Source organism: Equus przewalskii, chromosome 14 (genome assembly GCF_037783145.1).
Source record: "Equus przewalskii isolate Varuska chromosome 14, EquPr2, whole genome shotgun sequence".
Taxonomy (NCBI): Eukaryota; Metazoa; Chordata; class Mammalia; order Perissodactyla; family Equidae; genus Equus; species Equus przewalskii.
Genome location: NC_091844.1, coordinates 65,116,515 through 65,140,183, shown reverse-complemented (window position 1 = coordinate 65,140,183; position 23,669 = coordinate 65,116,515). Strand labels below are relative to the sequence as shown.

Genomic DNA, 23,669 nt, shown 5'->3' with positions numbered 1-23,669 from the left:
CACCATTCAGGGGCTGGGATCCCTCAGACCTTCTTAACTGATTTCTCCAGGCTGCCACTGCAGCTGAAATACAGGGTTGTCCTTGTCCTCTGTCTGTATTTCTGTCTCATTTTCTCAAGCCTTTGTCCCTTGTCCCAAAGGAGGTGGGTCGCATCATCTCCTGATGTCCTATATGTTGTAGATCTATTTTCTTATGGGCTTCAGAACTCAGGCAGGATTGTGATTTATCATCTTTCCTGTGCTGTGACAGTCTTCAATATTGGCCCTAGGTATGTATGTAGGCATTTAATAAATTCCAAAATTTATCGGTTCTACACCAGGCTCAGAGACCTCCCTATAGATACATAAAGATATCCTGGGATCCTTGGGTTAAAAGGAATAGCAGATGCTCTTTACTTCCACACACATAGGCAGTTGGCATTATTGTCAGACATTCCCGTAGCTCCTGACACAAGGCTGCTACAGTCAAACCGAACCGCTCGGCCACATGTGACATCACTCCAAACCAGGGCCAGCTGGTCCAGTGTGGAGCTCACCTTGCTCACCTGAGAAACAAGAAACAGAGACCTCATTAGGCAGTGAATCCAGCTCTTTCACAAGCACTAACTCTAATGGAGGCCGATACATAAGAAGACTCTAGCGAGAGGCCCTTCCCTCCCACAAGACTTGCTGTTCCAATCACTGACATTTTAATCCATCACCAGGAATTCTGGAAAAGAGTAAGAGAAGGAGCCCTAGGCTTCTTGGGAGAGGGAAAGGACATCAATATTGATTGTACCGACCATATGTCGGGCACAAGGATCAGCACTGCCACGTGATCTTCTTTTACTCTACCCTTCGCATAAATGTCATCGTCCCCATTTTACAGATGAAGAAACTGATGCTCAAGGGCAAAGAGGTAGCTTGTTCTAGATCACATATTCTTAAAGGACAGAGCCAGAATGTGTACCCAGGTCTGTGCGTGGACAGAGACAGATGATGAAGAGGACAGGAAACAGGGAGAAAGAGTAACGGTTGGAGACCCCACACAAGGCTGTGTGCCCTGGGGGCCCACATACCCTAAAAACATAGAAGCCGATGGCAAAGTGAAGCTTCTGGTTGCGGTGCCTATGCCTGGGCTTCTGGAGCAGGGACACCAGCACTCTGCAGGGCATCTGGAGCTTCTTGCCCTCCTGGGGCCTCCAGACGGATAGCAGGAACTGTGGGTTCTTCCAAAATGTGTCTGGGGCAGAACAGAGCAAGGTGAGACAGGTCCCCAGCTGCCCTAGCATCCCCCTCCAAATCACTGAGAGGGGCACAGACCAGGCACTTGCCTGGGAATCCCATCCAACGGCCCATCTGGACAGAGTCGGGGGCTCCTCCACCTCAGCCCCGTCGTCCCTCCTCTTCCACCTCACACACAGAGACTGACTCTCACCACTATGGCCCTTTGCCCAGCAGGGTGCCTGGCACAGACTCCATGCCCCATCAACGTCTGCTGCCCAGTAAGTGACTGTACTAATTGACTGAGGAGAACGTGTCCACGATCCCAGGGGGATCTGCATTTTAACGGGGACCAAGCCTTAGCTTATGGGCAGCTTCAGCCTTTTGGGGGGAACTTTGCGGGGGGAAGGGAGGCCAGAGCTAGGGGCGCCTTGACCACTGAGACCATATCCCACAGGTCTTTCCTTCAAAGGGATCGCTCAGTACCTCCCTTGTGGAGAAAGGGCTATTGTCACCAAATGGCTCCATTTTGAGAATATAGACACGTTTGTCTCCTGTAACTGATGACTGGGAGTCCTTGATTTTGTTTCTCTACCAAACCCTAGGTAAGGAGGGTCTGATACATATGATATAAATACTATTTCAATCCTGCCTTTAAGGAGTGGTTACTTCAGTACATAAATGTCCTTGTCCTGTAACCGAAGAAAGATTGAACCCACCCTTCTACCATGCAGGTGTGCCTGTGGCCTCCCAGTGCTGAGCAGGAAAAGACACCCTCTGGAAAGATGCAGCCCTGACAGGCTGGCAGCTTCACTGAGAATTCTACGCCTTTGTGCAAATTAGGACCAAAGGTGCCTCATATTCCCAATGGACACAGCCCAGGGCCAGCACACACAGCTCAGCCAGCAGAGCCCCTCACCCTCAGCCAGATGCCCCATGCAGGGCGCGAGCTGCACAGCCATCCACAGTGGCTCTGCCTGCATCCCCACCCTTGCCTGGAAAAGCTGCCACTCTAGATCCAATAGCCCCAGCTCCTGTGCACGCACTCACCTCGGGATGACTTCATCCGGCCACCTGCCGTAGTCCCCTTCTCCCATCTCCCCTCCCTCATGGTGTACGCCCACTTCTGGCCCACCTCCCGACTCAGCAGGCCTGGGGTCAGTTTACAGATGACCAGAAGCATGAAATGTGCTTTAAAGTCCTGCAGTGTCATCCTGTGGAGAGGAAGAGGGAACAACACAGAGACAGACAAAATGACGACCGACGTCTCGTCCTCAGAATTAAAGGGGAGGCTGGTATTAAGCAATAGGCAGCCCAGCCCTCTCTCAGGTCCAGGCCCTCATCCTCCATGCTCTTGTGCAGAGCGGAGCTGGCCTTGGACACATGAGGGTGGGGCTGGCTAGACCAGTATGAGGGGCCATCATGGGGAAGTGGAGCTACCAAGAAACCCCACCCTGTGGCTGGATTAAGCCTCCTACAATGGCTGTCAGAGAGAAATGTTCCTGTTTCACTGAGTGCAGTGATAAAGCAGAGTTGAGGCATTCATAGCTAGTCAATTGACTCGTAAATGCTTGATAAGAATTGCGCAAATAGTTCTCAATCATTAACTGTTAAAAATCTTTGCCTCTACTTGCTAACTTTGTGACCCAAGGCACGCTATTCATACTGTCTGATGCTCAGTTTACTTGTCTGCAAAGTGGAAATAATAGTATTGGCAGGGTTCTTGAGATCAGCAACCACTTCAAAAGAGAGGGCCACAGTGGTCTGAAAAGGATGGGAAATGGGAGAAGAGAGGCCCATGGGAACAGAGTGGAAGTTCATAGGAAGGTGAAAAGTGAAGAGAAAGGGGAACAGATGTGTTCCATGTCAGATACCAGAAACAGCATCAGCTCAGGGCATCTGGGTGGCCTTTCATAAAAAGGGGCGAGTGGCTTTGGGATGGGTGAGAGTAGTGCTATTTTGCTTTGGAGGACAAAAGTGAAGTGGCTGACAGTTTGACAAGATTTTGTAGTCCCTTCTTTCCTCATGTCCTTCTTAGGCCAGGAAAGGCAAAACCTTGGGATTGAGTGTATTGAGTGATGCAAGAGAGCAAGCGGAAGTCAGAGAGGAGGAGGCGGCCACCCCCACACTGTGCTTTGAGCACCCGCTGAGCTCCACGCCAGCAGTCACTGCTCTCATCACAGAGACTGGGACTGTTTACAGGAGTGGTCTTCTTTGCTAGACTCTGAGCTCCTGAAGGACCTTCTTGATCTCTGTACAAGAGGTGCCTGGCATACATGAGGCATCCAATAAAGATTTGCTGGCTGGATGTCCAAATGTAAGCCAGGGCATTTGTCCCGAGTCCCTGAGTCAAATACCAGAATTCTCCATCATCTTTTCTCAGCAGCAGAATCTTCTCCTTGGGGCTCAGTAGCTCCCATGTACTTGAGCTGAAAACAGAAAAGAGATGTTTTCACGGAGAATGAAAAGATTGTGGAAGACATATGAGAAATTCTTTTGTAAATGTTCTATGGTGTCATTATTTATTCTCTTCTTCATGCTGCTTTGCAGACAACTAAATGCCACATCCTGTATTATGAAAGAAACATGTACCATTAATTCATTACTCACGATGAGCCAAGCTCTGGGCTAGGCTCTCGACGTACGTTATATCTTTAAGGATAGCAACAACTTTGCAAAGTAGGCATTTTTATTTCCATTTTAGAGATTAGGAAACTGAGGTTAAAAGAGATTAAATCACTTGCTTGAAGTTGCAAAGCTATTAAATGTCAGAGCTAGCATTTGAGCCTACATTGGTATTGCTTACTTCCAAAGCCTGTCATTTTGGATTTCTATTTCTAGCCATGAAGGATTAAGGCTTTCATGTATCACTTTCCCATCATAAACAACTAAAAATGGCACAAGATATAAGAAATGACTGTTTTCAGGCATTAGACTGCAGGCAGTACAGGATTGTGACCTTGAGAGGAGAGAAACAAATGAGGTAAGCCCTAACATTGCCTAGGCTCCTGCCTGAAACTGATTCCCTGAGCAGCAATGCAGGGAAGTGGAACCCAAAAGAACCTAAAAGTCTTGCTGAGTGGAGGAGGCAGAGTCTGAAGTTCAGGGAGGCCAAGACAGCTAGAATTCCATGAGGGAAGTACCTGAGAAGAGCTGGTTACATGAGGAAGAAGCTCCAGAGAACTTCATAGGGGTTCCCTTGAGTTGTTGGCCAAATCAAATCTGTGCATTCGTAAACTGAAATCCCATAAGACTATACACACAACAATTCCCAGAGCTGACACAAGGCTGGGAATCATTTGAATTCCCACCAGCCAGAGTTGAAAGACCTTATTAAATACATGGGGACTTTAGTGGAAATTCCAGAGGGTCTATACCTTAATAGTAGGGTCAAATTACCCCTGAAATAAAGCTTTCTCTAGATCTGTTCTAAAAGTGCTTTAAATCAAACTTCAAAGTATCAAAAACTAAGCAACTTAACTACCTGCCAGAAAAAGTCCAACATTCTTTAAAGGAATACAACAAAATTCAGCACTCAGAAACTTAAGTTGACAATGTTCAGCATTCAACAAAAAATTGCTAGGCATATGAAGAAACGGAAAATGTGATCTATGACCAGAAATAAAAACAGTCAGTAGGGACAGACCTAAAAATGAAAGAGACGAATTAGCAGATAAGGGCATTAAAACGCTATTATAAATACACTCCACATCCTCAAGGATGTAAAGGGAACTAGGGAAATAAGGAGGTGAGAAGTGGAAGATATCAAATGGAAACTCTAAAATTAGAAAATATAATATCTAAAATAAAAAATACCCTGGATGGGATTAATAGCAGATTAGACACTGTGGAATAAAAGCCCATCATTTTATTTAATCCTCCTCATACCTCTGGCCCAGAGAAATTAAGAAGCTTGCCCAAGATCACACAGCTAACAAACTAATTTAACCTAACTCACCACCTACCTCTAATGCAAATATTTGTTCTTCTGTGAAACAAACCACCACCACCAACATTATGATGCTATATTTCTGTAACACTTTAAAACTTATTTTTATCTCTGGCTTCCATTTTTCCACATAGACCCAGTTCTTCTGACAATTCTCTTTATTAATATATAATAAATATAGTGCAACACATCCTATTAGGAGTAAAATTCAACTTATTTTTCTGAGCCTTCATTTTTTCATCTATAAAAATGACCACATGATAATGTATCTGTGGACCTGTACCAGTATTCTAAAGTGTTATACGGAGTTAAGTATCATAAATCCTCATAGCAAGAGGGAGAAGGACTTTAACACTCAATCTCCCTTTCTGCCTGTGCCCTACAGCCAGTTTGTAACCTGGCAAGCCTACATCCCTTTAGGGTTTCCCTTAGGCAGAAACAACTTAAATGTAGGCTTCTGATCACAATGCCCATAGGTCACTAACTGCAACCAGAATGTAGTGGCCAATCAGATCTGTCTACCTCTGACTCAAGAAGTCCAAGAGTTCACTGAACCATGCCAGGGAAAGAACGCTGGACTAGATACCAAAGACCTTGGTTGAGTCATTCTGTGAGACTTTAAGTAACTCACCCAATCTAAGCATCAGTTTCTCCATCAGTAAAATAGGGATAAAACTACCCACCTTATAATAACATTATTTGGGGGATTAAATGAGATAATAAAAATTCAAAGGGCTTAGCACAGTTCTGGCAAACTTTCAATAAACACCATCACTAATTATTATAATGAATGAGAACACAATCTATATACCATTAAGCATCTTACAAATGTGAGGGATTGACCTTCAGTCTGAAAACCTTCCTGATCCAGACTGAGACCAAGAAAAGAACAGCTCTGCATTTCTGTGCAGATGGCAGCCTCCTCTGCAGCCTTCACCCACCCCTTCCTCACCCCGCCCAGCCAATCTCAGAAGTTCACCTGTCACTCCAGTCTCCTTTCCATTCCACCTTCCCCCAGGGGTTCCGCAGCTTGACTAGATATTCAGGTCCATGTTTCCAGGTCACCTGCACACAATTAGAAGCAGTTTAGGTAGCTGGGCTGGGTGCCAACTGCAATTGCTGCAGATATCTGGATGAGACTCATGCCTGCAGACAAGACCTTGAAGTAGAAGATCAAAGGCCCTGAGAGTCGGTAGAGGAGAAAATGGCTCTGCTGCTTACTGGCTGTGAGACCTAGGGCAAGTTACTTAACTGTATCTGTTTCCTGATCTGTAAAATGAAGGTAATAGTCACATCTACTGCAATGGATTGAATGATGCTCACCCCACCCCCGTACCCAATGATATGTTTACCTAGAACCTGTCAATGTGATCCTCTTTGTAAAAATCGTCTTTCCGGATTAATTAAGCTAAGGATCTTGAGATGAAATCCCCCTGAATTAGGATGGGTCCTAAATCCAATGACAAATGTCCTTATAAAGAAAAGACACAGAGAAGAAGATAGAGGCAAAGACTGGAGCTATGCATCCCAAGCTAAGAAATGCTGGGAACCACCAGAACCTGGAGGAAGCAAGGAAGAATCTCGCTTAGAGCCTTCTGAGGGAGTATGATCCTAATGACTACTTGATTTCAGACTTCTGGCCTTCAGAGCTGTGAAAGAATAAATTTCTAGTGTTTTAAGCCACCCAATTTGTAGTAATTTGTTATGGCGGCTCTTAAACACTTACTTACTCTTAGGGTTGCTGTGAGGATGAAGTGCGTTTACATTTGTAAAGTAGTAAGGATAATATTTAGCATATAATACGTGCTAAATTTTGTTAAATAATTTTGTTAAATATAAATCAAAATACAGATATTAACGCAATGTAATTTTGTTAAATAAATTAAAAGTTCTTGGCATACACAAACAAAATTGATTGAGATCTAGGAGGAAGAAGAAGTCAGGTGTGAGTTGAGCTGAAAAGATTTGAAACGGACTTAAAGGGAATTAGAGGACTTTTGAGAAGTGGGGCTCTCCAGTGAACAGCAGAGGTTCTTTAAGATGGAACCTGCTGATTTTTCATCTCCATGCTTTGCTCCTGCTTCTTTCTCCACCAGGAATACCCTTCTCCTCTCTTACAAATCTACCCATCTTTCAGGGGCTAACTCAATGTCACCTCCCCTACAAAGCCTTTTCTGACTTGCCCCTACCCAACAAGGTAAATGTCTTCTCTTCTACCTCTGAACCCTTAAAGTCTTTCATCTATGCTTTCTTCTCTCGGTTTCTACTTTGTTTCCTTATTATTTTCAAATATGGTTTGCCCCCATTCTTGACTGTAAGCTCTTTGTAGGCAGGGTCCCTGTATGATTCATCTTTATCTCAATGCTCAATAGAGTTCAAAAGATGAGTGGCAATGGAAGGAAACTGAGAGACTGCTGAAAAGTAGTATGTGAGAAGGAAGCAGGAATCTGGGAGGGAAGACCCGGATATAAAGGCTACTATTGGTAGCCCAGAGCAGAGTGGAGCTCAAGGAAGGGTTGTGATGATCCTGGCCCTGATATCAGTTCCCCTACATTAAAGCCAGCACATATTGGGTTAAAACCAAAGTGCTCATCCCCTTTCCCTGCTTACTCCTCAGCTTTCCGGCACCAGAATCCACGATCCACCATAGAGGCAGACAACCAAGAACATCTACCTGTGCATTCCCTTATCTCACCATCTCCTCCCTGCAAACTGCCTCACAAGGTCAAATGTAGGCTGGTGGGAAACCAGCCTACTGGTTGGCAATTTCCCACCAGCCAGGCCACAGGATCCCCCTCCCTACAAGAAGCTGCATTCCTTGCAAACTTGAAAACCCCTCGCCTCTCGTCTTTTGGGGAGACAAGGCAAATTTGAGGGCTCACTCTCATCTCCTGGCTGAAGTTACCGGAAATAAAAACTCTTTCCTTGCCATAAGCCTGGCATTCCAGTTTTATTTGGCCCCTCTTCTGTGGTGGATTAAGAACCTATGTTTGTATCCACTAACAGTGATGCCCAGAAGGGCAAGATGGTCGATTGGCTAGGGCTGCCCCATGGCAAGAGAGGAGGCTGAAAGAGGCTCTGCACTGAAGGTGGCAAAGGCTGAACCCACCACTGCACCCCAGAAAATAGGTGCAGAGTTATAGGGAGCCTACCACCTGCATTGAGGGACCCACTGCAGACTTCACCCCCTAGACTGGGCGCAGATACTGACAGTCACCAAGATGAGCCAAGGCCTTGGCGAGAAGCCCGAGGAGAGAAGGGGGAGGCTTCTGGTTCTACGCACCTTCCTGATTCCTGTGAGAGTATAGGCATGGCCACCCACCAGCCCGGTCTCCAGCACCCTCTCCTTCTGCAGAGACAAGAGAGCTTGTCAGTCCTCTTCTGTGTATGGCTTATTCAGGAGTCGTGGGGACCTGTTTGGCTGGAGAGACGGGTTATGGGGAGAGGGTGGGACAGACCCCAGCTGTGTTTCCTTACAGTTTTCAAAGCTCTTCAGCACCCACAGCCTCGTTCGAATCAGTAAGACAGGGTGCCACTCTGCAATGATTATAACCCCATTTTACAGCCGACAAACTCAGATTCCGAGCTACTAAGTTGTCATGTGAGATGACACGGTTGTTAGTGGAGGCAGGGCTGAACCCAGGGCTTCCTACTCTAGTTCCATGTTCTTGGTTGTTATTGAATTAGACAGTGAAGACCAGCTGTGCTGGTAAAGTGCCTTGCACGTGGTTGACACTTCATAACTGTTAGCTCCCTTCTCTGAACACCATCTGTATTCCACTGTGGTCTTGCCTGTCCTGAGGGCTCAGCTCTGCTGCTGTGATTTGAACATCAGCACTCTAGGGTGCGAGTTGGTGGAAGTCTTGGAGCCTACACTGAGATGAGAGCAGCAGATGAAGGGGACGGGAGCAGAGGGGGGGAATTTCTGCCAGTGCCCAGCCCAGTCTTACCCCTGAGTGAGTCTGGCAGCCAATGAGGGTCCTGCTGTAGGTGGCTCGGGTTAGGATGTCCCAGAGGTTGCCAGGGACTTCTGCCAGGTTGATGGTCACTGTCACCCCTCCGGTGAAGTCCACAAGGGCCTCAGATACCTGTCCAAGCTGCAAGTCTTCATAGGAGCCAGAGAGCCTGCCCAGGGAAGGAGTAAACATGGGGGGAGAAGGAAGGGGCATGGATGCTGTAGCCTGGGATGGTTCAAATGGGTCTTGTGAAACCCTGCTTGGTTATTCTCTGGGCATGTGTCAGCTAACCCTTCCTTCTATCCCATCCCAGGGGCAAAGGAGAAAATATATATTCAGGCTTCCTATCCCCATTAAACAACTGAATCCATCAGGAAAGGCAAAATTGTTGAAGGCTTGTTCAGATGGGGTGACCCCTACAGAAGAGACTCTGAGTACGTCACTTCTATATTCGCTGAGTTGTGCCTCAGTATCTTACTGGGTAAACTTTACCTGCCTCCTCTTGCCTTCCCTCAACACTGAGGAGACACAGAGAGACAGACAGGAGGGAAGGGAAAGAAGGGGAAAGGAAAAGATTTCTGGTAGTTATCCTACTTAGCATAGGCCTTTTCCAGAAGAGCTCCCCAGAACAAGTTCTTGTAGGTAGAAGAGACAAAGACCAGTTGGCCAGCCTCATTCACAGGCAGTCGGTCATCTATCACCACAGGAACCCACTTCCCAAAGTGCCAGAACTGGAAGGAGAGAGTGCCCACTGGTGAGTGAAGATTGCCATGGAAGATGGTCAGCCCAGGAGGCAAAGATATGGCTCTTCCAAGAACTCTTTTTATTATGGCCCTGTCCAGGCTGGGGCACCAGGAGGACACTCACCCAGAACTGGAAGATACCAGCATACTTCTCAGTGAAACTCTGATTTAGTGGAACTACCCGACTCAGGATGTCCCGGTGCAGAGTCAGAGCTTGCAAAGCAGCCAAGAACCAGCAGTCGCCTAAACCAGACACAGTATCCTCATTAATCTGCATACGTGCATGCACATTCTACAGGTGTCTGCATGGATGTACTGTACATACATGCAAATTCTACAAAGATTTCCATGAATCTAGTGAGGACTTGTTGCACACAAGAAATGTCTGGTCCCAGTTGCTATCCTTTCAGGGCTTGTAGCCTAATTTAGGAGAAGGGCATTATATACTGTGGAGGAAGATGGTGAGTGAGCAGAGAAGGGTGGTGGGGAACACTGGCTGGGATCCTGACTTAATACCAAGAATCATATTCCTGGACTACCTTTTAGCTTCCCAAATGCCCCATCCACAGGAACTTGGATCCAAACTCAACCAAACATTTTCAAGTGCTGTCTCTGCAAGTGATTTATGTTCTGGGAAAGCCTCAACCCTTCTGGACTCCATTTCTCTATCTGTGGAGTGGGCATCACTACATTTGTGCCTTCCTTCAGGGACAAGGGTTTTTTCTAGTCTTCTAAAAATAAAGTTGGGTGGAGGATAGGCCTGCTTTGTTCTATTCTGGGGCATCTATCTAGTGACTGGTGTGCCAAGAAGAACTCATTATGGTGTCTAAAGAAGAGTGAGCACATTTTCCCAAGATGAAACTTATGGAAGGAGGATTACCATTAGGCAAGTTTTGGCATTCCCATGACCGCAGAGGACCAATTGTTATCATTTTCTCTGCATTTGACACAGCATGCCAAGGTGGAGTTCAGGGTGGCCATTTGCCCTTTTGAAATCTCTCGATTCCCCTCTTTCCCTCCTACTCTGCCTTGGCTAGGCCAGGCTCACAGGCACCAGAGGTGTGTCTCCAGGGGCTGTGCAGACTTACCTACCACTCCTTGGCACAGATCCAACCTTTTGCCCTTGGCAGAATAGAACTGGGGATTGCTGTGCAGCTCCTGTGGGGACAGATGGACTCATCATTCTGGCTGAGAACAAAGATCCTGGAGCTACAATGACCATAGTTTCCCATACCCCACAACTGGACTGATGGGAACACACATGTAGCATACATGTGAAATCAGGGTTGTCCCAGAAAATCTGGCACACAGACTCTGCCTATTGTATTTCTCATTCCTTCTTGCAAGTCGTGTCAGTCAGAGTCCTGGAGAACTCTGTGGAGGTAGTGAGAAACAGCACTTGTACCACTTGTATCTTGGAGTTTCTATGAAAAAATGGAAGCACCTCTTTTAGGGCATATTCTCATTTTTCCTAGAGATCTTCCCATTCTCCATATTCTCTCTCTTCTCCTCCTTCCCACCCCAAACCCCCAGTATAACAGCCTTTTTGACTTTGCATGCTGAGATGTGGGCTGGGGTGGGGGTGGTAAGTGGGGATGCTCTCTGCTCCATGGTCTAAGTTCTCAGTTTTTGCACGGGCACAGTTCCCCCAAGGTCAGATGTGTGACAGACTCTACGTGAGCAGCTCCCAAGATTTTTCCGGGAGAAGTAGAATCTTGGCTGCCATCTAGTTTAAGAGGCCCACTTGGGAATTTTACACATAGTAGGGACTTGATCAGCCTGGGGCTGCAGGCTTTGATGGTGATGGCTGAATAGGGAGCAGAAAAGGGAGAATTTGCAGCATAGGTTGACTTCACCTTGTTCACTAGCCACATTCTGGAAATCTTGCAGGTTAATCAAGTTTGAGGGAGCTGGATTGCACTTGAACACATTGACTTTTAAAGGAATTGTTGATGCATTTTCTAAAGTGAAGCATACTTCTGTAAAGTGATTAGCAGCTTCCTAATTTGCATGTTTCACGAGCCTGATTTTGGAGAAGGGGAGTGAAGATATATTAGAATTTGTCTCTCTGGCAGATGCTCTGGATGGTGACTCAGGATGCCTTGGCATCTCCGATGGAGCTCAACAGTACCTTGATATATTTTTGGCTGCAGCTGCTCTGTGTATTTCCTGGCAGTCCTGAGGGAGAGCTCCATCTTAGACCCCTCTCAGGATCACCCCTGGTTTTGTCTGGAAAATGGGAATGAGGGGACTTACCCTGCTCCCTTCACATGGGATCAATGACAGTAAGACCTGATATCTGAAAGCCCTGAGCCCTCGGAAGGAAGGTCTGGGTTGACAGGTTTATTGCGTGTGTCCGAAGGCCCCTTCCCGGCCCCTCACCGGCGGCCTCCTCCACTGCAGGCGGCGTGGCAGCTTCCGCAGCAGGGGTCCGCTGCCGATGGAGCTCAGGGTGGCCGGGAAGCTGTCGTCTTCAAAGAGACAGCTGTCCCTCAGGCACCTTTCCTGGAGGGCCTCGTAGTCCTGTTTGGGGAGCTGCGAGGAGCCCCCCGTTGAGTCCTTCCGCCCCAGCTTCCATCTGCCTCGGAAAGATGGCCACAGAGACATGGCAGGCTGTGGGTCTGGACCCCAGGGGTCTTCTGGGTGGTCTCTGTTGCCCCTGAAATGGAGAGTTCGGTTTACTCACTTCCTGCTTATGCTCTGCCATTCCCACAGAGAGGAGGAGGAAGGTGGAGAACATGTGAGAAGGAGAAATGAGCCTGTGAGGAAGCACCTGGTTCGATTCTTACCCCAGAGAGTGAGGGTCCTTGAGCATTGGCTCAAGTGCTTCGGTTCCTGGTGGGGGCTAGAGGCTCCCACAGCGAAAGCTTGTGGTAAAGAGGGGTCTCTCCAGCCTCGGGGCTAGGTCCTGGGCCCCCGACTGAGCCAATGTCACAGGGCCACTTCTGCTTAAAGGACAGGCAGGGAGGAGAGACGCAGAAGCTGAAGCTCAGTTCATTGGGCTTGAGGGTCCATGCGCCAGATAAGGAGGGAGGAGTGGCTGTCCCTTTTGTCCTGCCTTGCAGGACCTGCCTGCTGCTGCCTCTGAGCCCACACACATTCTTCCATCTGCTCCAATGTCCTCCTCTGTCTTCCCTGGAACCTTGTCTCTGGCTGTCCTCCTTCTACATTCTCTTCAAAACTAACTCCTTCCTTGAAGATATTTTTGGCAATGTAAGAAAAAAATCACTCATATATTGTGGCAAATTTGACAGTTGCCTATATCTGCCATTCACCCCTTTTCCGTATTAATAGAATCTCAGTTTTGATCATCCGGCTATAAAACTTGATTTCCTGGAACTTCTTGCAGGGCAAACTGGCCACACAATATAGTGCTGGCCCATTAGATGAAGGTGAAATTCTACTAGGTGAAGCTTTCGGAAGAGCTGTGACTTTCCCCAGTAAAAAGGGTTGGCCCCAGTTGGCACTACTTTTGACTTTCCCCCTTTTCCCTTCCTAGAAAGCTTGGAGTGTGATGTGATGCCCGGAAATGAAGCAGCTGTCTTGGGACTATAAGGAAAAAACCACATGCTAAAAGAAATCTGAATTTTGATGATTTCCTTAAACAAATGCACCAGCCTTGGGTGGCTTGCCTCTGGACTTTGTATTACATCAGAAGGATAAACCATTTGCTTACTTAAGTCAGGGTAGTGGCTAGACTTTGCAGTGTTCTTTATGTCATCCGCTGTGTGTATGTCTATTACATGCAGCCATAGTACTCTCAACTGATACTCAATGGCATGTAAAATTTTACATACATTTTTAGGGGTCAGTGGATCCCTCAGCTCACCCATGAGCTTCATATTAAGAGCTCTGCAAGCCAGTTGGGTCCCACGAACCCCAATATTCCAGCATATCCTTACATCTCCTGCATCTCTTTTTGTGCGGTTGTGATTGGTTAAGTCAATGATTTTATGACCTCTATTTTTTGCATTCTTATCCATGTAGAACCAGAAAATGTCAGAACTAGAATAGGCCTTAGAAATCATCTAGTCAAGTATTTCCTAAAATTATTTTAGCGATGGGGTTCCTTCTTCAAGTGAAATCCTACAGAACTCAAGGGTGGAGGCTTGAGTTTGCAAATCAGACCTCAGTGCATCTTTGAAAGGTTTCTCATTTTATGGTCTGAAAGCCACCAATCTTATGTAGCCTCCTTCATTATTTGAGTGTTAAAACTGAAACTCATTCATCCATTTGTTCATCAAAAACTTTATTGGGAACTTGTCATCTGCCTGATTTGAGCTAGGCACCATTCATCAGAGATAGTCCCTGTCCTCATGGACCTTACAGTCTAGGGGGATAAAATTATCTTTCTGGTGCTGCACAGGGAAACTGAATCAGAGCCCTATCCAGAACCCAGGGCCTTGATCCCATAACAATGCTCAGCCTTCAATGCCAGCAACTCCTATTTGTGCCAAGTACAGTGTGTGGGACAGAATGTATATGCAGTCAAAGCAGCCTGCAAATAGGTCTATACCAAGTATGGGTACTCTCTCATGGCTGTGGGAGTGATCTGAGGGTCCTCTTCATTGGTCAAGATCTTGGCCACTCTCCACAGTCCAACTCGATCCCCCTTCCTTGAGTGCCTGGCCTTCACTGAGTTCCCCTCATCCTGACTGTCTTCTGCCCCACTGTCTGCCCCACAGGGCACCCTACTGCCCTCTAATTGGTGCTTCTCAAATTATCACTAGTGAAGGACCTGTATTCTTTTGTTTCCAGTTTATCAGAAACTTAATGAAAATAAAGTAACAGAAAAATAAAATTTAAAAATGATAGACAAAATACAAGCCCTCCTTTTAAAAGACTTTTTTTTTTTCAGATTCAACAGAAAATTACTTGCTCATTTGCTATAAAAGTTTCTAAACACTTACCCTTACTTTTGTACTTAGCTCATCCTGCTCTGCGGTAACCAGGTCGTGGACTGGCCTTGTCCTTGTACCCCTCTGTGGGCTCCAATGTCCTCTGCTCTGCTCTGACCAAGTTGTGTATTGAAACCTCCTCTGCCCCATGCCAGGGTTTCATCCTCCGTGGGATTAACACTGGGGAAATGCTACTGGTCTCATACCCTACCCCGCTCGGAGGTTAGGACAATCAGATTCCTGGTGTTCTTATTTGTCACAGGTGCGTGTCACAGATCTTCCCGGGGGAAGACCCAACCCTCTCCTAACTTGAGTCATACGGATCAGAAGCTGTTACCCAAGTCTTGTGTTTCCCCCTGAGTCTTTCTTCCTAATATGGACTAACAGGCAAAGCTTCCTCCAGCCTAACCCTAACAAGTTTCTTGGATCACATTTACATATACAAATGAACAAGAGGCCACACAGAGGCAAGGTCGCACATTTTTGTCCTACAAGCCTGGAGAGCAACCCTTTGCTGCTTGTGACATGACAAATGATAGCGGGTCCCTTGGCTTCAGAATGTGACCCAGGCACACGCTCTCCTTAGAGAGCACTGGGTCACACAGATTCTTCTTCAAGCCTGAAAACATTGCATCTCATGATATGGTGCCTCGTGAGGCTCAGAGGACAAAATTCCTATCACAGGATCCTCTCACCCTCCAAACTTCAGAATGAGGCCACACACCATCACCTTATCTTTAAATAAGTATTCCTTAGCCATTTTAAAGAAAGTCTAGACACAGATGTGGGTGGTTGGCAGTTCTTGCCTATCTTCTGTAGGTTATAAGCTGAGGATGAAATTGGCTCATTCTCAGATTGCTGCAGCTCTTTGCAAAGGGCCAGACAGGTCTTGGTTGTATTTGGAAATTCTTTTTAACTATTGAAAGTGAACAGTGTTGGGGCAAGCCCATAAAATAAGGCTATACAAATAAACAGGAAAAAGCTAGCTGGGGCACAAGATATTAGAGTGTGCAGCCTGAAGGCATGCTGCCCGTGTCTGAGAGCCCTTTCCTTGGCTCCCCAGAGGGTGGGAGACTCCTCTGTCATGTTCTTCATGTCAGAGTTCATTTGTACTCAGCAAATAGAGAGTCAGAGCCACAATCTTCACTTTTTCCATATTGACTATGCTTGCCTTCTCTCTGTATGTTAGGTGCAAGGGAGAGCTTTGTGATGATGAGGGTTACCCCTAGTTCTCATGATCCAAGGAGGCCTTTGAGTGCTCACCAGCTGGTGAACATTGAGGAGCATCACCAGGCAAGACACTTGAGTGTGTTCCATGCCTTCGGTCCCCGCCCTGATGTTCAGTTCATTCCAATGTTTACTGAGTACCTGCTATGAGCTCGCCACTGTGCCTATGCTGGACACGTACACCCAGCTCTTTACTCACCTATAAGGGTGGCGTCGGGGATCTGGAAAGGAAACAAAAGAAATCAGAACCACGTCCTTGCTCACAGGTGCTCTGGACCTGTAGAATCCTCCTCGGGGATGATTAATTTCCAGAGAACTCTGGCATCTTGCCACAGCCCACTAAGTTGTCTGAGGTAAAATTGGAATAGAAACTGAGGCTCCTTGCGCAATGGCTCTGTCTACATGATAAAAAGCGTTGAATTGAAAAAATGATCAATCCCATGCTCTTGACAGTTGGAACAAAAGAACAAGACTAACTATCGGCTCTGCCTGATGTATCTTGGGCAGGGACTGTACTTCTTTTGTGTAAGAGGCCCTGGACACTGGCCGTGGACACTGGATTTGGAATTAGAAAACCCAGGAGGTGGCTGGGTTTGCCGCCTCTTACCCATGTGCCTGTGGGCAGACCCCTTACCCTCTCTAAGCTGGTTTTCTTACCTATAAAATGGAGCTGACACATGCTCTGTCTACTCTCAGGACTCAAAAGAGGTAACAATGTGAAGTGGCTTGAAGAAACTTTAGTCTAAAGCAGGGCTTGGCAAACTATGGCCCAAGGTTCAAATTTGGCCCACCCCTGGTTTTTGTAAATAAAGTTTTATTGAAACATGGCACTCTTCCCTGTTTATATACTGTCTATGTCTGCTTTACAACAGCAGAGTTGCGTAGTTGCAGCAGAGATTATATGGCCCACAAGCCTAAAATATTTCCTGGCTGGCCCTTTATAGACGTTTGCTTAAGGCACCGGCTCACTCAGGTAGATTGTTGTTGCCCAGGGCTAGGCACAGGAGTAAGCTCCAAGGAGGGACTCACAGAATAGAATGTGGTTAATTGAGTCCATCATCAAGAATTCCTCTTAATGGAACTGAATTTAACTCTAGTGGATTCATTTATTTCTTTACAGACTATAAACATTTCCATTTACATCTGTGTCTCAAAAAGACTTGAAGATGTGGCCTGCTATTTCTCTCTGCTAAAGTCTGGCCTCTGATTCATTTTGAGATGTGATGACATCAGACTTCCTGGGCAGTTTTCAGAGGGTTTTGTGTGTACTGATGGTGAATAGGAAAACCCACCTCTCCATGTACAGATCATGACCTGTTCCTGAAACCGGATGTGATTTTGCAAAATTAATAGTTTGAAAGGATCTTGTAAGTTTTTACTATTTAGATATCTGTCTGCATTTAGATTTAGTTTTTAAGAGAAGACCCCAAGCACTCTTGATTTATAGAGCAGACATTTGCCCTTCAGGAAACAATGAAGAATGTGCCTAGCTGTGAGCTATTGAAGGCAAGAATAGTATACATTTTTTTCTTGATTCCCAGAGCCCAGCATTGTATCATGAATAAAGAGATGCTTGAAAAATGTTTGTTGACTGGCTGATTGACTGGCTGAATGGACAAATGTTCCTTCATTTGTGAAATGTAAAGACTGACAAGGCAAGCCCTCTCTGCCCCTCATGGTACGAAGCTGAAATGAGATAAAGGATGTGAAAACCTTTTGTGAGCTGTCAATGATTTGGTTGCTCTTCTGGTGTTCTGATCACATCCCCGAGAACTGATTGAGGTTGAGGCTTGCTTTCAGGGGCCTCCTTAACAGCCCCCTTTTCTCACCCAGGCTTGCTGTAGGGCTGTTTTCCAGGGGGTGATGTGGGATCCAGGAACAAAGTAAAATCAAGATCAGCCATCAAGGAGAAAGGAGTCTCCGAAGGGAACATGCATCTTGGGGGTAGACTGGGGGGAAGAGAGGCAGGAAGCCCCCCGCCTTAGCTAGTGATGCTGGAGGTCCTCTGGGCTGATTGCATGCTTATTTGGAGATATAAGAACTTGGCTGGTGGAGCTCCCTACCCACTCCCAGCTGCTGCATCTTCCGTCTGACTCCATGAGACACTGCACAGCCATAAATCTTTGTAGAAGTGCAGATACCCCCAGACACTGCCAGAGCATGAGTCTGCACCTTGAGTTGCCAGGCAGTGGAGACAGCTTTCCCTGGACTTAGGAATATTCCCTTGGCCTGTGTGGAAACCAGACCCTGATGTCACTCATTGCAGGTGAACGAAATATCAGGCTCGAAGGAATTTGCCCCTGTGTACAAGTAAGACCTCTGAGCAGTTCCAGTGGGCTCTTGGCCTGCTCAACCTGACTGGGATGAGCCCTGGGGCATCTCTTTGGCACATCCTCTTCTTCACTTTCTTACAGGGTCCTCATCCAGAACCTCAGTGGGGTCACTCTATTCCCCTCAAGCCTGCTTCTGGTTTTATGATTCCCACCCAGGAGGTGGCAGCACCCTAGTCTTAGAGCCATTCCCTACTCTTATTTCTCCACCACCTTCCACACTTCTAAAGGACCAAGTCTTGATTTTTCTCCTTTCTGAATATTTGAAACACATTTGAATAGGAGTTTTAAACAGGTGTATATTAGCTCCTCTTATTTTTTCAGGTATATTTACATCTTAAAGGAGTCACATACTTAGAGCTGCTTTACCCGATCAGATAGATGTCACTTTTCTTCCCTCTGATCCTGCATTCACCATCCAACTGGCCACGTCCTGTCACTCCCCTCAGACCCACACAGCACGTGGTGGCCTCAAACCAGTCAGGCTCTTGTGCTTTGGCCCGCTTCTGTGTAAACAACCTGCAGCACTCACCGTCTGCTCCATCCCAACTTATCTTTCTCCCCGCACACAAACACAAGATGTTTCTTGCCCTCTCTGCTTCCAATTGTGTCCATCCTTCAAAGCTCAGTTCAGCTTTCCCCCCCTCCCCAGAGCCTTCCTAGCCCCTCCAGCACATTTTATCTTCTTCTCCTCACAGCCAGTTGCCTCTATGATGCACAGATGTTTTCAGCTCAGCAAAGGTATTCTAAGGATTTCTGATCCGACCTTGTGGGACAGGAAGAGACTGATGTAAAGGAGCTGCCCTGAAAACCTGTTATGATGGAGTACTTGCCCTTTGTTCAAGGGCATGAAGTGGGGAGGAGGATGCTGGGTAACAGCACCTCTTTTCCTCTGAAAGCTCAGTCCTGGACTTGAGGGATGGATGGCTTCCCACTTTAGGCTACAATTTAAGCTACACTGGCACGTCGAGCTATGCAGTTCGAAACCTGGCAAAACTTTGGAAAAAGTAAGTCAAGTCAATCAAAAACATCTTTTAGGAAAACTATTTGGTAGTGAGTACTAAAGCTAAACATATATACATCCTATGACACAATTCCTGGGTAAGAAAAATGCTTAAATTTACGCACCAAAAGAAAACTACAAGAATATTCATAACAGCGCTATTCAAAATAGCCCTGAACTGAGAAACTACCCACATGCCCATGAACATGGATAAATAATACTGGCGTATATTCACACAATGGAATACTACACACCTTCGAGAGTGAATAAACAAGAGCTACACACTGCAATATGGGTGGAATTCACATACAGAGTACTGAGGGAAAAGATCCAGACACAGAAACCCTATGACTACGTTTACATAACTTTCAAAAAAAGGTGCCAATCTGTGTTAGAAATCAGCTTAGTGGCTACCCTTGGGGTGGAGAGATTTATCACAAAACCAATTATACCACTAACAGTTAAATCAATTCTATTCCTTTCTATTGATTGTTTTATGGTCAGGAAAAAGATTTACAAGGGAGATTGAAAAGTGGTAGATTCAACTCATTTAAACAAGGCTTTATTGAGTGTCTCCCAAGGAAGTCACAGTCCAATGGCCAGGCTCCCACTCTTAAGGGAGTTCTCTTCTTTTCACTGTGAGGTGCTCAGTCTGTGTGATGATCAGTACTCACCTGCCCAAGAATCCTCACTCTAGAAAGTCAACATACCCTCTCCCCCGGTCGGGTCTGGGAGATCTCCCCAGATTGAAAAACCTACGTCTGCTCTATTGGTTCAAGATTAGGATCATAGTTCCAGCCCTGAGCTCTTGTAGACTACATCTGGCATTTCTGAAACAAAAATGTTTGAGCCATATCCAGGCTGCAACCCACCCAAAACATAGGAAAAGGTTACAAGCTGAGCTGAGAGCTAACTGCCTTCCTCCAGAGTCATTCAGAGCCTCAATCAGTGACTTCTGATGTCCAGAGGCCAGCAAACTGCTCCAGCCAAGGTGATTTCTAGATTTCTAGTCTGGGCCAGGGCTGTCACCCAGCACCATGCTGATAATTATCCTGTGAGGGATGTAGGGGAGGAAAAAGTTTTCCTTGACCCTCTTAGGGTCCTGGTTGGGTCTGAAAATTAAACTGACAAAGACAGATTAACAGGAGAAAAGCACACAAATTTGACAGAATTTTTACATATACGTGGGAGCCTTCACAAGAAATGAAGACCTGAAGAAGTGGGCAGAGCAGGAAGTTTTCATACCTTTTAGACACACACACACAAAATATGAAGGATTGACAAGACAGAGGGTTTGGGCTAGGGGCAGTAAACGTTGAAGAAGTAACTAGGAAGATTAGGGTGAGTTTAACAAGGTTTATTTTCAGATTTCTCCAGTGCCTTCTCTGGGCTGATGAGAGTCTGTCTCCAATAAAAGGAGAATTTATTTCCTGCCTGTGGGCGGAAAAGGGGGAGTTTTGTCCGTGCCTACTGCTTCTTAATTGCCTTTAGCTGAAAATAATCTTTTATATCAAAGAGGCATATTTTGGTGTGACATATTCTGGCTTCCATCAGGGACAGTTTCACTCTCACAGAATGTGAGCATCGTCATCAGTGTCTTCTTCACATCTGATTTCACAGAAGTCAGACCAACCTTACTGTCTGTTAGCACCCAGAGAGTAGCCTGCCTCCTGGAATATCAGGATCCCAGCCACCTCTAGACCCCTTCCAAAATCAAGGCGGCTCAGAAGACCCCTGGGATGTTCTGTGCCCTGTAAAATAACAGCACCTAGCAGCATCAGTAACTCCACCAAATAACCATGGAGAGAAATCAGAGCTGGAGGGACTTCAGAGACCACTCAGGCCCAAAGACTCTCCTATTTTACTGAGGAGTCTAGGCAAAAAGAATCAAGTCGGCTCTTCAAGGTCACACTGACTAGTGACAGCAAAGTTGAGAACAAAATTCTGATCTCCGGACTCCAGGGCTCTTTCCACATACACTCTGACTGCAAAGTTCAAACCAAGAGAAGTAATTACCTGTCTCACATTTTCTGAACCCAGACCTTACAGAGGCCTACTGTGGGCTCTGGGCTAAACCGGACCTACGTTTGGAGCAAAAGAAATTTACCTGCACAGAAGATCTTGCTTCTTTGAGGAAATGGACAGGCTTTAGTTGCAATGCAGTCAGAAGCCCACTGCCCAAGACCACCCTTATCTCTGGTCCTTTCTGTGCACAGGGGCCTGACTGAGAGTCTGAGTCTCCATCGGCGAAAGCCTTGGCTCCTCCCCACTTCTCTGGAAGGAAGGGGAGCACTCAGAAACTCGTGATGTTATTCTGCAAATCCAGTTATTTTCTTAGAACACCACACAAACAGAACTTCTTCCGGTAATGCCTTCACAAGAGAGAGAGTTAGTCATCTTCTCACTTCCAGATTAGGGAGGGTGTTTGGAGATATGACTTAGAACATGATTTCATTGCAGGAAATAAAGCAATTATTATTTTCTTTTGTGATCTTCAGAGTTTGAGGCAGCCCTCAGGGATGTTTCCTGCTGAGGAGGAACTTCGTGACTCCTTTGCGCTGCTGAAGATCTCTCTCTCCCTTCCCAAATCTACTTCCTGAATCCCCCATTTCTGCCAATTTTGTCTTCATTTCTTTGGCCACGCAGGACTAGAAACAATGACCCCTATTGATGGCTCCCTTACATTTTACACTGGCCATTCCTCCCCCAAAACACTTCCTAATACTCAGACGGTTGTTCTTTAGTGATGATTTCTTGGCTCTCCCAGGATCCTTCCCCGAGGGTCCCACCACCACTTGCACACTAGTCATCACAGCAGTTAAGTCAGTTCTAGCTTGCCTGAGCCCGTGCTTGCTGGGACCTCGGGTTCCCAGGATGCAGAGCAATGCCTGACACCCAGTAGGCGCTCAGTACATGTCAGTACCTCACCTCTAGGACTCCTCGCTCTTCTCCCTTCTCTCCTGCTTCTCCACAGTGGTCTTTGCCCTGACTCTGATCTCTCACACCTTGACCTTTTTGTGCAGCTGTCACCTCACTTACTTTATTAGTGCTGATGAGAAAGGTAATACTGATAATAATAGCTGTTATGGACGGAATGTTTGTGTCCTCCCAGAAAATTCACATGTTGAAGCTCTAACCCCTCTGGGTAGCCATATTTGGAGTAAGGAAATAAATGAGGTCATAGCAATGAGACCCTGATCTGACAGGATTAGTGACCTTATAAGAAGAGACACCAGAGATCTCTCTCTTTCTCTGAACCCTGAGGAAAGGCCATGTGAGGATGCAATGAGAAGGCAACTGTCTACACACCAGGAGGAGAGCCCTCACCAGAAACCAACCCTGCCAGACCCTGATCTTGGACCTCTAGCCTCTGGAACTGTGAGAAAATGAATTTCTTTGCTTCAGCCACTTAGTCTATGTTATTTTGTTATGGCATCCTAAGCAGACTAAGACGATAATCAACATTTATTGAGCACTTTTGACATGCCAGGTATGATACTAAGCACACTACATGCAGAGTCTCATTGAATCTTCCCAACTTTGTGAGGTGGTACTATAATTATCCCCAATTTGCAAACAGGAGACTGAGGCACAGAGCGGTAACTTAACCAAGATAGCTATAGCTAGTAGACAGCTGAGATGGGACTAAGTCCACGACACATCATATTTCACTAACTGTTCATCATATTGATCACGAAAGTGTCTCCTTGTCACTGTTAAGTCAAATCCAAAGCCTTCCTCCTGAGTTCAAAGCTCTTTGAGTCCCTGCCTCCATCTCACACGGGGGCCATGCCTCCTTGAACAGCCAACTCTCCTTACACTATTTGGTGTTGTCGATGCAAATAATCAGTAACCGATCCATAGATAAGAAAGATAGGGTGATATTTATTGAGCATAATGTGAGGACTGGCGTGGAAGTGCTCTCCTGTGTAGGGAAGAAAGCACTCTAGAGAAGCGTGGTTCACAGCATGGTTATGTACCATTTCAGAACAAAGATCATACATCGAGCATGACAGGAATACAGTTTTTTTCCCCCAAAGTCACAAGGAGGTGTTTTGCCAAAGTTTAGCACATACACAGCAGGCCCACTTGAACTTGATTCTCTGGGAAGAAAAGCTTATCCTCAAAGAAGGGGTGGTATCAGCATCATAGAAAGCAAGACTTTACATCGCTATCTTTAAAGAGTCCATTCTTTGCTTTGGGAAAATGTTTGAAGCAGGTGTACAATGCGTTTCTGGTGGGCCGTAAGTCAGGCTGCTCTGGGAAAAACAAATTTTAGGCCAAATCAAATTTAAACCAGAACAGCTTCTCCGTATGCCTCAATATGTGAAAACATTATTTTCATCAGTCTGAAGGTGTT

General features: G+C 46.2%; 1 protein-coding gene across 1 annotated transcript in view; it reads right to left on the bottom strand.

Annotated features, from left to right (window-relative positions):
* CAPN14 (calpain 14) overlaps positions 1-21,564 on the bottom strand; it is a 35,190-nt gene extending 13,626 nt beyond the window's left edge. The window contains exons 1-12 of the mRNA XM_070574174.1: positions 21,417-21,564; positions 12,234-12,510; positions 10,940-11,009; positions 9,976-10,094; positions 9,703-9,839; positions 9,103-9,277; positions 8,436-8,501; positions 6,132-6,217; positions 3,561-3,632; positions 2,254-2,417; positions 1,059-1,222; positions 537-545 (exon numbers count right to left, since the gene is read on the bottom strand). Of these exons, the coding sequence (XP_070430275.1) occupies positions 537-545; positions 1,059-1,222; positions 2,254-2,417; positions 3,561-3,632; positions 6,132-6,217; positions 8,436-8,501; positions 9,103-9,277; positions 9,703-9,839; positions 9,976-10,094; positions 10,940-11,009; positions 12,234-12,458 (1,287 nt within the window). The 5' untranslated portion in view covers positions 12,459-12,510; positions 21,417-21,564. The remainder of the gene's footprint in view (positions 1-536; positions 546-1,058; positions 1,223-2,253; positions 2,418-3,560; positions 3,633-6,131; positions 6,218-8,435; positions 8,502-9,102; positions 9,278-9,702; positions 9,840-9,975; positions 10,095-10,939; positions 11,010-12,233; positions 12,511-21,416) is intronic.
* Positions 21,565-23,669: the final 2,105 nt, after the last annotated feature.